This window comes from Lissotriton helveticus, chromosome 7, assembly GCF_964261635.1.
Source record: "Lissotriton helveticus chromosome 7, aLisHel1.1, whole genome shotgun sequence".
NCBI classification, from domain to species: domain Eukaryota; kingdom Metazoa; phylum Chordata; class Amphibia; order Caudata; family Salamandridae; genus Lissotriton; species Lissotriton helveticus.
In genome coordinates this window covers 433,278,817-433,294,057 of record NC_136068.1, presented here as the reverse complement: position 1 = coordinate 433,294,057, position 15,241 = coordinate 433,278,817, and the positions used below count along the sequence as shown (strand labels likewise).

At 45.8% G+C, this 15,241-nt stretch overlaps 1 protein-coding gene across 1 annotated transcript in view; it reads right to left on the bottom strand.

The window, feature by feature from the left end:
* Positions 1–15,241, bottom strand: part of LOC144768557 (uncharacterized) — a 258,342-nt gene that overhangs the window by 191,396 nt on the left and 51,705 nt on the right. Inside the window, exon 5 of the mRNA XM_078652330.1 lies at positions 1,649–7,989. Coding sequence (XP_078508456.1) covers positions 1,649–7,989 — 6,341 coding nt within the window. The remainder of the gene's footprint in view (positions 1–1,648; positions 7,990–15,241) is intronic.

Sequence of the window (15,241 nt, the reverse complement as noted above, 5' to 3'; positions counted from 1 at the left end):
GGGTTGGTAGACAAGTTGTGGAGTTAACTGATGGAAATGTTTAGAGTTTTTCAAAAGTTGTGAAAGTCTCTAATGGAGATAATTGTCGTGTGCCTTTTTACAAAGCAAAAAAGTCTTGCATAAAAATCTGAACTGGCGAAAAGGTTGTCAACGTTCTTCCAATTTTGGGAGAAGCCAGGTGAATGTGAGACAGAGACATGCACCAGCATGGTGTAAAGATTATGTTATGAGTAGATAACTTTCCTTGTTACCGTGGTTAATTTTGTGTTATTAAATATCTATTTATTTCCGTTTTGCCATTTAAATGTTTTGTAATTTTAGCTAATGCAAAAGATTATATATTAGTCCAACATTGTGTTTTAGTTAAATTGTACCAATATTTTTTTTTATTTTATAAAGGAGGGAGATGTATGGTATCCTGTGTTCTTTGGTGGAATCTGGAACACACTGCGTGTGAGCCAGATTCCACAGAAGGACAGTTGGCTCAGGCTTGATTACATGACATCTAACTTGTTCGTTCTTATTAATAAAATAAGAGAACCTACCTCGTCATCTTGTCTTCTTTCAAGAGGAAACGTAACATAATGCCCAGGGGTTACTCTGAAAAGAAAACCCCAGTGGGTTCAAGGCAGAAAGAAATTGTATTTCAGCTACTGTTCCTACCGTGAAGGCCATGAACAGCGTGGGGTTCTCTGTCTGGGGGGGATGGCCAACCCTCCACCATGCAAGGCCAAAGGCTGTGCACGGTGGGGAGTTGGCTTTACGTATGGTAATAAGATATTACTGTATGTTAAAAAAAACAGAGAAATTCACTGAAAAAAACCAGAGGTTAAAGTAACATTATAGTTAGGTGTGATATAAAGATCTGCTTTTGTTGAAAAAAACCTTAGAAATAGACTGAAAAAACAAAGGTTAAAGTGACATTATAATTAGGTGAATATGTCAGTGACAACATTAAAATTTGGAACTAAAAAAAACACAGAAATTCATCAGTTATAGTTAGTTGAGCTAACTATAATGTTCGCCTCCGTCAAGCACTGCATATGACCTCACATATAACATAACTCATGACATGTTCTATGTTATAATTTATGCATCACTGATGACATCTCCTCCCCATTGAAATAGATTTTACAGTGGAGGAAGTTATAGAGCCAATCAAATCAAGTAAGGGAAGGAAAGCTCCTGGGCCAGATAGTGTTCCAATGGATTTATATAAATCCAATCTATTCCTATGGGGTTCACTCTTAACGTCTGTTTTAAAAGCCTGTTGTAAGCAGGGATTTATTCCCACTTGGTCTCAGTCAATCCTCAAAGCATGGGGGTTCAATCATATCAGATTTCAAAAGGCGCATAAGAGTTCTTAACTGTGAATATGTACAGGTACACCTGTGCCTGAGTAACTGTGTGCACTGCAGTGAAGGTAAACAACTGTAAACTTCACTGCAGTGCACACAGTTTCTCAGGGACAGGTGTACCTTAACATATTCACTGTTAATTTAGTATGAGGTACTGGCAGCCCTCAAATACTGTGTAGCGCGCAAAAGATGGTTAAGTTCATTAAACAATTCTTCTAATTGAGAAATTTACAAGAATAAAGGTGTGCGCCTCTGGGGCTTTGATTTGTTTCTTCACAAAGAGTTCTTACCAGATTGAACAGACCTTCTAGCGCATCTTCCTTCTTTTTATCCTTTTCAACTGCTGTATCGACTGTCTGTCCGTCAGATGCCTCCTTCTCATGTGACTGGCTCGTTGTGTCTTTCATTTTGCCTACTGATTGCTGACGGGGTTCTCTCTTGAATATATCTCCCTTTTTAAGATCCTGAGTTGACTCATCTACTTTTCTTGTTCCTATAATTGGAGGAAGGACACGTATCTTTGTGAATGCCATTTTCTGCACAGCCTTTTCTTCGCCAGAATGAGTAATGAATTCTTGCACTTGAGTGTTTTCTCTAATATCCAAATGTCTGGGATTAAGGGTTGGCAGTACCATCAGGTCTTCTCTTTGGTGTTGCATTGGACCATCTGTTTGCCCAAGAGGCCTTTTCTCCAGAGAGTATACTGATTGCATTTTCTCCAGAAGAGTCCTTTTATCTTTACTAAAGTGTCCTTTGGCTTTGTCCATGTGATATTTTTCACTGGCCAGGTCTGATGGACACTCACTTTCTTGTAAAAGAATGACATCCTGCTCCCTCTCCTTATGGCTGTTCAGAGTTATCTGCCCCTCCTGTACCAGGGGTGGACAGAATGTTTCTGCCAGAGAAAAAGTGTCTGTCTCCAAACTTACAGGATAGGTTGCTTTTTTCAAAGACTTGTCCCCTTCCAATACTGAGGCTGACAGTGACACCTGTGTTGATATCAATATATCCCCCTGAAATAAATATTCACTTTTATTTGGACTTCTATGCGTCTCTTCAACTACCAATTGGTGTTTGAAATAAGGTTGGTCAACTGAAATTGTTTTTACTTCCTGTTCCAGTTCTTGTGGTGGCAAGTCTGGTTCACTGAGTGATTGACAGAGCTCCTCTTCCTCTCCTTTTGGTGGATGACAGGATTGTTTCAGATGTCTTTCTTCTTCCAATCCTACTTCTTCTAACTCTGGCTCTCCCATAACTAAGTTTTCCACACCTCTGCTTTCTTGTGACACTGGATTTCCAAGAAATGTTTCTCTTTCCAGTTTCCCTTTTTCTGATGCAGACTCTTCCATAGATATCTCTCCCTCTATGCTCCCCTCAGCTACTGGTCCTTCAATATATGTCTCTAACGTCATACTCCCTTGTACTGGTTCTCCCAGAGATGCTTCTTCCTCCACTCTTCCTTTTTCTGACACCGGTTTAACTAAAGACATCTCATCTTCCACCCTCTTGTTATACAAACTCGTCTCCCACAGAGTTGTGTCTCCCTCCACTAGCCAACTTTCAAATGATGGCCCTTGCAGAGACACCTCTTCCTCTACTCTTTCTTGTTTTAAAACTAGTTCTCCCAGAGACATGTTTCTCTTCTTTCCTCTGTCTTCTTTTGAATCTGGCTCTATCATATATGCCCCTCCCTCCACTCTCCATTCTTCTGATCCTGGATATCCTAGAGATGTCTCTCCCTCCACCCTTAGCTCTTCTAATAATGTTGTCTTCTCAGATGTCTCTATCCCTACTTTCCTATCTTCTAGTACTTGCTCTCCCAGAGAGTTTCCTTTCTGCACTTTCCATTCTTTGCATATTGGTTCTTCTAGAGCTCTCTCCATGTTCTCTATTTCTGAGACTAATTTTTCCTGCTGCCCCTCTTCCTCTTCTCTCCTGTCATCTGATATTGGTTCTCTAACATAAGTCTCTCCCTTACCTTTCTCCGCTTCTGTTACTGGTTTCACCTGATATACCTCTCCATCTACTCTCCCCTCTTCCAACACTTCCTTCTTCAGAGATGTCTCTGTCTCCCCTCGCCAGTCTTTGCATACTGGGTCTCGTTGAACTGCATCTCCTGCTATGGTTACTTCTTCTTTAGCCACTTCTCCCTGAGATCTCTCTCCCTGGGAAGCCTTTTTCTCCTCTTGTCTTTCTTCTGATACTGGTTCTCTGGTATATATCTCTTCCTTAACTCTCCCATCTTCTAGCACTAGTTCTGCCTGAAATAGCTCTACATTTGCTATCCCACCTTCTAACTCTTGCATCAGCAGAAACATCTCTGTCTTCACTCTCAAATCTTGGGATACTGGCTTATGTAGATATGTGCCTTTCTTTATGTTTACTTCTTCTCCCAAATATATCTCCCTTTCTTCTCTTCCATCTTCTAATAATGTTTCCCTCTGAAATGTCTCTTCCACCATTTTCCCATCTGATTGTGGTTCTCCCAGAAATGTCTCCTTCTCATCTCTTCTGTCTTCCCCTGATACACTTCCCCCATGTGATGGCTTTACCTCCACTCTCTCTTTTTCTGATACAGATTCACCAGAATATAGCTCTCCCTTGACTATTTCTCTTTCTGATATTGGTTGTTCCCAATATGTATCTCCTTCCTCTTCTTCATCTGATTCATGCTCTCCCAGAAAAGCCTCTCTCTTATATCCTGGTTCTCCTAGAAATATATTTGTCACCAACCTCTCTTCTCCTGACAATGGTTCTCCCAAGAACGTCTTTCCTTCCTCTCTTCGTTTTGTTTCATACTCGGATTCTTGCAGAGGCTCTTCTCTCTTCTTTCTTGCTGTTGATACTGATTCCCTGATAAAGGGCTCTTCCTCCACTCTCCCTTTTTCTTCTTCTGATACTGATTCTCTCCCAGATGACTCTCCCTCCAGTCCTTCTTCTACTGATACTGCGTCTCTCTGAAAAGCTGCTCCCTCATCTATTTCTTTCTTTTCCAATATCAATTCAACCAGAGATGCCTCTGGATTCTCTTGTACTTCTTTTGATACTGGTTCTCTCAGATATAGCTCTTCCATTCCCCCTACGTTTTCTAATATGAACTCTCCTAGTAGTGTCTTTCTCACCATCCCCCCTTCATCTTCTGATGCTACTTCTCCCAGGGGTGGCCCTCCCCCTTCACTTCCATCTATTTCTAATAATGATTCTCCACAAGTTGCATCTGGATCATCTCTTATTGCTTTTGATATTGGTTCTCCCAGAGATAGCTCTCCCTCTATTTTCCTTTCTGCTTCTGATGTTGATTCCATTAGAGATGCTGCTTCCTCTATTACAACCTCTTCAAATACTGTTTCTCCAAAATATATCTCTTTATCTTCTACCCATTTATCTATAACTGGTTCTTCCAGAGATATCCATTGCTCCACGCTCTCATGTTCTGGTACCAGTTCTCTTAGAGAAATCTCACCGTCTGTGCTCCATCTTGTTGCTAGTTGCTCAGGGAAATTCTTCTCATCCTCTCTTCCATCTGAATGAGAGCTCTCTTCCCCCAGTTTTACTTCTTTTAATGCAAATTCTCTAAGGCATATCTCTCCCTCAACTCTCTCTGTTTCTGATCTTGGTTCTGCCAGACATGTGTCTTCTTCCTCTCCTCCTAATTTTTCAGATACATGTTCCATCAATAATTTATTCCCCACCTCTATTTCTTCTTTATCTGATTGTGGTGCTCCCACATATGTCTCTCCCTCAAATATCCCTTTTTCTGATATTGTTTCTCTTAAGAAAAGCTCCCACTGTACACATGTGTCTTCTTCTGAAACTGGTGTTCCTAGAGATGCATCTCCCTCCAGGCCTTTTTCCAAAGATACTGGTTGTCCCAGAGATGTCTCTCTTCCTTCTCTTCCTTCTTTTTCCGACTTTGGTTTTTCCAGAGAAATATCTCCCTCAATTCTCTCTTCCTCTAATACTTGTTCTTTTACATGTGTCTCTTCTTCCACACTCCATTTTTCTGTCACTGATTTCTTATGAGACATGCGGTCTTCCTTGTCAAATTGGTCAACTTTTTCCTCCTGACAGGTTCCCTCCTTTTTCCCACTTTCTACCACTTGTAAATCACCATTACCTATCTTAGATGCTTCATCTTTTCCACTCTCCTGCTCCTTGTGTAGGTCAACTTGGTCCCGTTGAACTGTTCTTTTTTTCATGTGTTGGTCACTGTGTTCCCTGTGAGTGCCTTTTGCCTCTTCCATTTCTCTTGCCTTCAGATTATCCCTCATGTCACCTTGAGTTCTTACCAATTCTTCATTTTCTTCTCCCTCTTCCTGTAGGTCTCCATTTTCCATCATAGATGTTTTTTCTTTGTCCTCCCCTTTCTTCCGGTCTAGGTCACCGTGTTCCATCTGGAACTGGGAAATGTATGTCTCCTCCTTCTGTTTGTCACCTGGTACCCACTCAGGTGTTCTCTGTTCCTTCGGCACTTCAGTTTGTTCCATCTGAAAGGCTTCCACCACACCTTCCTTCAAATGTATGTCAGTATGTTCCTTCTTAGACATTTTTTCCTCCTCTTTCACCTGTAGATCACCTGATTGCTTTTGATGTATTGTCGTCTCTTCTTCCTCTCTTTCGCTGAGTTGTAGGTCACACAAATTCTTCAGAAACAATGCCCCTTCTTCGTCTACTTCTTGTACCTGTTGGATACCTAATTCTTTTTGAGATGTTTCCTTGTTGCCCCCCACTAATTCCTCCAATTTTTCCTCCTGTTGGTAACAGGGTCCATGGTGAGTTATATTGTCTAACTCTTGATGGTCATCTTGTTCCCCTGGATAGAGTTCCTCCTTCCCTTCATGTTGTGGATCTGCTCCTCTCTTGTGAGTAAGTTTCATTTCATCATCCAAACTACCCTGCACATTCTCAAAGCCATCTATTGTTACCCACGAGTTACTCACCCATGCCCCGATATCTTCCTTGTTTTTTAGCAAGATTTCCACTTCCTGCAGGTTATCTGGTTCTCCTTGAGATGCAGCGTCATCTCCATCATAATGTATGTCACCCTGTTGCTTTTGGACGATGATTCTTCTTTCGAAGTGGTCTTCATTTACCTGCTCAGGGAAATGGTTTGCCATTGGCTTCTCTTTTCGCTCGGTCATTGTTAGTGGCTCCTGTTTTGTGACAAATGCTCTTGAATGGTCCACTATCAAACCTCTCATCCTGACCTCTTCATCTACATTAATTTCTTCCCTGTCCCTCTCTACACTACCCTGCTCCAGTGTGACACTGCCTCTCTGACTATGTTCTTTCTCATCTGTCTTCTGTTCAAGTCTATCCATGGCCTTTCCCTCCATGTTCTGCTCCCTCATTGCAGAATTGGATATCTGTGGAGGTTCTTCTTCCTCGTTCTTTCCGCCCAGGGGCCCAGCCTCTCTAGCTACCACCCTGCCATCACTATCCAGCGTGGTAATTACCCAGCTGTCACATTCATCCACACCCTTCTCCACGAGCATTAGCCTCTCTGATCTCACCTCATTCTGCAGTGTAAGAGTTGAACCCACATTACCTTCTTCTTCCATATTCTCCATAAACCTCTCCTTCCTGATCTGATCCTGCAGTATGACAGTGACTTTCTGTTGAAATTCCTCTCTCTTCTCATCCTCTTCTTCCATGCATCTCTCTGATGTCAAATCATCCTGATGTGTGAGAGTTGAACTTGCATGAGATTTTTCTTCTTTATTCACCACAAACGTCCTCTCTGTGGCCTGCTCGAACAGTCTGACAGTGAGTTTCCATTGAGTTTTTTCTGTCTCTTCCATCTCTTCATTCAAGAGCCTCCCGGTTTTGTATTCTTTAATGCCCCTCTGCAGCCGTGTGAAGGTGGACCTATCTTGAGGTTCTTCTTCACTCTCCAGGCTCTTACGATTTCTAGATATTTCCTCTTCTCCCTCTACCACCATGACCTCTTCCTGCTCTGTTTCAGCAGCTTTCTCATCAGGTACTTTCTCCCTCTTTTCCTCACCCACAGACTCCTCTTCCCTACCACCCTCTTTCCATGTGACAGTGGTTCGTCTTTGAAGATCTTCCACTGTATTCTCATGCTCTTCTTCGCTCTTTGAGCTCACTTTTCTTTCTTCCTCCTTGTCCTTCATGCGCAGTGTGGCATTAGATCTCCAAAGGTATTCTTTATTCTCATTTGCCACACTCTTAGCCCTCTCTTTACTGTTTTTCTCTCTGTCCTCCTCTTGCTCTGCTACAGTAGGTGTGCCTTGATACTCTCTCCCCTCATTCTCCTCATCAACCAACCTCTCCTCTCTCCATTCCTCCTGACCCAGGGGTGTAGCTCTCCGAGTTGGTTTTTCCTCCTCCATCTGATCTTTCTCACATGTGGGCTGCTCCTCTCTTTTGTATCCTTGCAGTCGATCATCTTCTTCCCCCATGGAGTTTGCACCCTCATGCTCATTGAAGGAGCTCTCCTTCACTCCCCAGGAAGGTACCATCGGAGCTCGCAGATACTCTTCGATCTCGTTCAGGAGGATTCCAGTCAGATTCAGGGCTTCCTTTTCCTCTGCCTCCTCCTTCCCTTCATCCTTTTTTTCATTTTCATTCCCCTGCGATAGTGGACTCCACCCAGACGTACGTTCTGTGACTGCAAACAACAACAGAACATTACTCAAAAAATATCCAGTAACTGTAAGAAAACCAGTGTGCAAAATGTCATTGATTCATCAAATGCCACATCAGTAACCCAAGATGAACCTTGGTGCTGATATTCACATAGAAATAATTATGATTTGCCCATTACACACTCTAGATGAAAACACAGAGTCGGTGGCAGATGTCTGAAGGGTTAATGAGGGACTCACTCTTAAGAGGTTCCACTGTTGCTTTGAATATCTAATAATAGGTAAGGGTTCGGTGTGTCTTGGTGAGATGGCAGACCTGAGTACTTAAATTTTGCACTTATTTGTCTACCTTCAATTATCATTAACTTGCACCCCACCCTCCCCTTTCCCAAACACATTCAGTAATAGAGAAGAGTATAGTAAAGAGTTTGAGTGTTGAGTGAATTAGATCTGCAGTTTCAGCAGAGTGTGTTTGTCTCATGAGTAATCCCCAGGGATTACTTTAAAAAGAAAATGCCAGTGGGTGCAAGGCAGAAAGAAATGCCTGGTTACTCACCGGTAATATTCATTACTTCGAGTCCTGGTCTTCCCGTCCCATTCCTGAACAGTGAGCCCATACCCAATCACACGGTGATTGTAGGAACAAAGACACGAATAAAACCAAAACAGGTCAAGCAACTCAAATGAAAGCGGTACAAAACAAACATCATGTACAGCAGACAAAACATGAGAGCCAAAGGCCGCCAAGGCCGCCAACCCCAACTGAAGAGAAAAATGCATGGGGAGAGGCCCAAGAGGCAGCATCACAAAAGCCACGCAAGGAGGCACCCACGAACAAGGCCCATGAGGGGGATACACCCCGGGCAGACCGACCGCGTACCGAAGAAGGGAGAGGACAGGGAGCCGATCCACAAGTAGAAACCACAGCAGAGAACACCCATGTGACAAGGCGGACAAGGAAGGAAGAAGTCCCACCCAAAGGTCCCGCAGGCAACAAGCAACGAAACAAACCACGAAAGGCACCGAAGAGAACCAAAGAGATGCGGAGAGCCCTCAACACATCCAAAGAACGCAAAACCACCCCCTCCAGAGAGGAGGGGCCTGGAAAAAAAGACAGGGAGGACAAAACCCACCTGACAGATGAAAGTAGACAAAACTGCGGGAAGAAAGAACCGACAAGGACGAAGAATAACATCGTCCAAGCAGAAACGCAAAAAAGGGGGAAGAAGCCAACAAGGCACCAAACCCACCAATCCACCGTCCAGAAGAAATTGCCACCAAAAAAACAACCGCAGCCGTAAGGAACTCAAGGACCACAGAAAGCAAAGGCACAAAGGGGGTCCCAGGCAAGACCTGCAGAACAAGGGGAAGATCCCCGGCCTGGACAGGAGAGCGAGAAAACAGGATGCTGAATCAAAAACCACGAAGAAGGAGGGCCACCAAAGGGGAGACAGAAGACACAGCAGAACCCCTAAAACCAAGAATGGCAGCCCATCGCGCACGGAGTGACGAAACAGCGAGCCCCAGGACAAACTCATCACGCAAGAAGTCCAGCACCCCTACAGCCGCACAAGACGAGGGAAAAAACCCTTCCCATGGCACCAGGAGAAGGCACTCCAACGACGATCAAAAGACCACAAGGAGGAAGGGCGGACAGACAACCAGAAACTCCGTGCCACTTCGACAGAACAACCCTGTCCCAACAAAGAGCAAGTGCCACACCCCCAGCCGGAGGCGGTGCAGAGAGAACACCCGGAGCAGAGGTGTCAGCAGAGGGGACGGCCACAAAGGAAACAGCCAAAAAAGGGCAAACCGAGGACAACAGAAGGCGAAACCAAGGCCGCTGGAACCAACTAAAGTTCCTGGAGGACCCGGGGGATCAAAGCAAAAGGCGGGAAGGCCAGCAGAAGACCCAGGGACCAAGGAACTGTGAAGGTGTTGAACGCCCAGGCCAGCCAAGAATGAACCAGGCCGTAAAAAGGGAAAAAGGGTTGACACCCCCCGAGGCAAACAGACCCAGCCCGGGAAGGCTGAACCGGAGGAAAATCCAATGGAACAGAAGAGAGGACAGACAAAGCGCCCCGGAGGAAGGGAACACCCTGCCCAGAGAGTCCGCAGGCCCATCCTCCATCCTCGGAAGAGACACGGCCGACAGAGACAACAGACAGCGCTCGGCCCAAAGACCGACCACCCTGGAGAGGAGCCACAGAGACCGGCACAAGCCCTCTAGGTGATTGACATTAGCCCGAACAACCTGGTAGACGAACTGCACCGAGACAGCATAACCCAGAAGAACAGGAGCAAACCACAGGAAAGCCAACCAAACCGCCCACAAGTCCCTCCAGAACGATGATTGGCAGTACACGAACGGGGACCGCAGACCTCGAGCTTCGGAAGGACCCAAGACCGCCTCCCAACCAACTGCACTGGCATCCACTGACAAAACAACCACAGTCGGAGGTGGAAGAATGTCAAAGCCCCGGGAGAGAGACTGAGGGGACAACCACCACTGGAGGGCAACGCGAATCCCTGGAGTGACAGGGATAAGGAGCCTCGTAAACCAGAGAGGCAGGATCCCAGTGGGCCAGAACGTGATGCGGGAGAGGATACAAACGCAGCCGGGCCCAAGGGAGGAGACGCACAGTGGAAGCCAACGTCCCCAGATCCCGCACCCAGAGTTGGGCAGACACCTGGGAATGAGATTGAACCGAGGAAAGGTGACGGTACAAAGTCAACTGACGTGCCCTGGAAAGGAACACCAACTCCAGATCCATGCTGGAAAGAGCCCCCAGGCACTACAGAGACCGGGAGGGCATCAGGGAGAACCACCGGAGGAGGACGAGGAACCCAAAGGAACCCAGAAGAAGACACACCAGGCCACAACCAACCGTCAAGAGAGGGAGAAATCCGAAGACCTCTGGAAAGGAGAAAAACCACCAGAGGGGCCAAGACAAAAACAAAAAACCCCGGTGGGGATGAAAGGAAGAGAGGAAGCACCCGGAAATGGAAATGCTGGGAAACAACCGCAAATCGGAGAAACACCCGATCCACAGGACGGACGGGGACGTGTAGAAAAGCAGTCATCAGGCTCAGGTATGCAAGGAAGCATCCCTGATGCACGTCCGGGAAAGAAGAGAACGGACCTTCGGAGACCTAAAACAAGGCATAGAACTGAAGCAGCCAGCCCGTAGACCAGGAAAAGGAACGAATAACAACCCTCGCCCCAGTCCAGAGAAGGAACCCCCATGACAGCCGCCTACCACAACTGAAGGCGCACACCCCCCAGCAAGGCCACCCCCGAAGAGGACGACGGGGCAGGGAGACACCCAGAAGACGGGGGGGAGAGGAGAACCCAAACCAAGAATTCACGGACACCGGATGCAAGGTCCCGGCAGTCGGAACCTGCAACCACCGGGGCAGGCAAAAAACAAAGGCGACCACCAGCCGGGGTCCGACGCACCAGGACCCCACAAAGGGCCACCGAAGGCGGACCGATGTCCGAGATGACCGAGCCATCCAGACAGGACACCAGGAAAAGAAGAGCCAGGGCTTGGAATCCAGTAGCAGGAACAGGACCACGCAGATGGAAAAGGACGCAGCCCAACTGCAAAGAGGCAGTGCACGAATGCTCAACCGCCCCCTCCACCTCCGAGCCACAGCATCAGAGGGAAGGGCATCATGGAGAATAAAAGCCCACAGCACCTGGTATTGCCAGGCTGTCACCCATTCAGGTACAAACCAGGCCAGAAGCACCTCAACTTCTGAGACCAGACGAGAACAGGCACTTACAGGCAGGCACTGTTGCAGGCATTCCAAAGGAATGCGTCCAAGAGAGAACAGATGAGCCATATTGATGAAAGGCTGAGCCGACCCACCATGAGCAGAAAAAATCCACAGCATCTGGCACACCCAGGCAGATTCCCAACCAGTGACCAGAAACAGGCTAGAACCACTAGGCCACCGTGACATATGCAAATGAAACCAGGAGTTATCAGGGTGTCACGGCTGCAGCCCTGTGACCATGAGGCCTAAAACATAACATAACATGTGTATAAGTAAAGTGCACGAACACCCATTGTACACATGGCGCTGAAGAACAGATGACTATTGTCACCCAACTCAACGGAACTCATTCCATCGACCACCGATGGATGAATGGCCGAGTGGACCCATCGAGACTAGTACCTGAGACCATGAGGTCGAACACAGGTCCCCGCAGTGGAGGCATTAGCCCACTGATCCATCAGAACCGCGCACAGTGCCTTGCAAGGGCAAGGTCCGACACAGGAGGAGTGAAGCAAACCACTCAGAGAGCACTTGCAATCTGAATAAAGCGCCACACAAACACCCCCGATGCCCCCACCACAGCAGCAGAAGGGTCAGGCCAAACAAGAGGCCCCCAGGCACCATGGCCGGAGGGCCGACCGCTTCCAGAGAACAGGAAGAAGGAGGTAGCAGGGCAGCCAGTAGAGGAGATGCCGGGGACTGAACCCGGGGCCTCATACATGCAAAACATGCCCCCTCCCACTGAGACACAAACCCAAGGGGAGGCAAGAAACCCAAAGGACGCTTCGCGCCGCAGGGAAAGAACAGAGGGCCCCCGCCCGCTAAAGCAGGGCATGATGGGAGCCCCGGTGAGAGGAGCGGCCGCCAAAGCAGGCCGTGCACAAGAAGGCGAGGGGCCGGGAAAGGAACAAGCACAAACGGCCGCTACAGTAGGCCGCGAGAAGGCAAACAAACAAAAATGCACATTTCCCAGCACCAACACCAAACATAAGAAAAAAAGCGGCCGCTACAGCAGGCTGCCAAAACAAAGAAATGAAAAACAGAAGGTACACTTAGCCGACTCGCAGCTCCGCTATGCATAAACGCAACTGACGAAGACAGAAAAAAAGGAACAGGATGTTCTATGTCGCACTTCCCCCTTTATCCTCACCGGATTGGTGGCGCCATATTGTGAGAAGTGCTGAAAAGCTCTGCTAGGTTTTAGGTTTCTGGGGAGCAGACTAGCTGCTCACTGTTCAGGAATGGGACGGGAAGACAGGACGAGGAGGTAATTGTATTTCAGCTACTGTTCCTACCGTGAAGGCCATGAACAGCGTGGGGTTGTCTGTCTGTGGGGGGATGGCCAACCCTCCACCATGCAAGGCCAAAGGCTGTGCACGGTGGGGAGTTGGTTTTACGTATGGTAATAAGAGATTACTGTATGTTAAAAATAACAGAGAAATTCACTGGAAAAAAACAGAGGCTATAGTAACATTATAGTTAGGTGTGATATAAAGATCTGCTTTTGTTGAAAAAACACCTTAGAAATAGACTGAAAAAACAAAGGTTAAAATGACATTATAATTAGGTGAATATGTCAGTGACAACATTAAAATTTGGAACTAAAAAAACACAGGAATTCATCAGTTATAGTTAGGTGAGCAAACTATTATGTTCGCCCCCGCCATGCACTGCATATGACCTCACATATTATATAACTCATGACATGTTCTATGTCATAATTTATGCATCACTGATGACATCTCCTCCTCATTGACATAGATTTTACAGTTGGGGAAGTTATAGAGGCAATCAACGCAAGTAAGGGAAAGAAAGATCCCGGGCCAGATAGTGTTCCCAAGGATTTATATAAATCCAATCTATTCCTATGGGGTCCACTCTTAACGTCTGTTTTAAAAGCCTGTTGTAAGCAGGGATTTATTCCCACTTGGTCTCAGTCAATCCTTGTACCCATTTTTTAAAAAGGAGACCGAAACGATCCAGCATATTACAGGGCAATTTCGCTTTTGGATGCATTTGTGAAAGTGGCCGGCTGTATTATTTGAAATAGATTGCAGACATGGGCTGAGGAGATGGACATAATTACGGAACTGCAATACGGTTCCAGACAAGGCCTAGGTACCATTGAACAAGGCCTAAATTTAAATCTAATTTGGGGCAAATGTATACAGTCCAAACGTGGGAATCTTTTTCTGGCTTTTGGCGACTTGAGTTCGGCATTTGATTGCGTTAGCCATCCCAAGCTCTGGTGCCTCCAAGAATGCATGGGTGTGGATTTACAACGTATTAATTTTCTAAGGCAATTGTACCATGATGCGCAGGCCAGTGTTCGTTATGGTACAGCGGTAGGGGTGCAGTCAGAATTTCCCTGTTAGAAAGGGGGTAAGCCAGGGGTGCGTGCTAGCCCCCTTTCTTTTTACATTTTACATAAATGGCCTGGGCGCAGCATTAACTAAGGAATGTCAGGATACCCCTCGAATTGGCGACCGTCGAATTGTAGCGTCATTATATGTGGACAATGCCGTCCTACTATCCCGTAGGCAAATAAGGCTGCAATAAAGTTGTTACTAGCTTTGCAACCTTCATGTGAAATCTGGATCTCCAGGTTAATATTATTAAAACATATGTAATGAAATGTGTCGAGAACAGTGTAAAGTGTCAAGATGTTTTTATTAACAATAAAAAGCTGGAATTTACTAACTATTTCTCATACCTGGGAATAGTTTTTGAAAAAAGGGGCTTGTGAGTAAATGCTGTAAGAGCGAGGAAACTATTATTTGCAAAATCTATGGCAGCTCTGGTGAATTTTGCCAGGAAGCTGGGCAAACGACCTATTGTTGCATTGATAAAAATCTATAATGCCAAATGTATTTTAACAGCCATTTATGGATCCAGTATTTGGGGCATTACAGACGTACAACCTTTACAATCAGTGGAGAATTTATTTATAATATATCTCCTAGCGGTTTCTAATATTATGGCTACTTACATCTGCCATGCAGAACTTGGAGTGCCATATTTATCAGATAAAATCAAAATACAGCCGGTCCTAATATGGCACAAGATCTGGTCTAGTCCCGCCACTGACCTTAATTGTGACATGATTAATGATTGTCTTAAATTGGAAGGGGAGTCACATATACCATGGCTTAATTATGTTAAAAATGTTGTGATTAACCTGGGATGCCCAGAGTACTTTTTTAACCCGTCCAGTATTGCTACTGTTCCAAGGAAAGTACTAAAGACAATTTGCATGGAATTCCTGGGGAATTACAGACTATCTCAAGAAATAGTCAAATCGCCTGTTAGAGAGAACCAATTGTTATTATTACAACCAGGGATTCAACCCTATCTTGCAATTGTGCAGGGAAGTTACGATAGGATGTTGTTAACTTGTTTCCATTTTGGCAGTTTTAATAGAATGATTGCGTTTCCTAATATGAACGAATGGTCTTAACTTCTAGACCTGTGTCCTTGTGATGACATTTC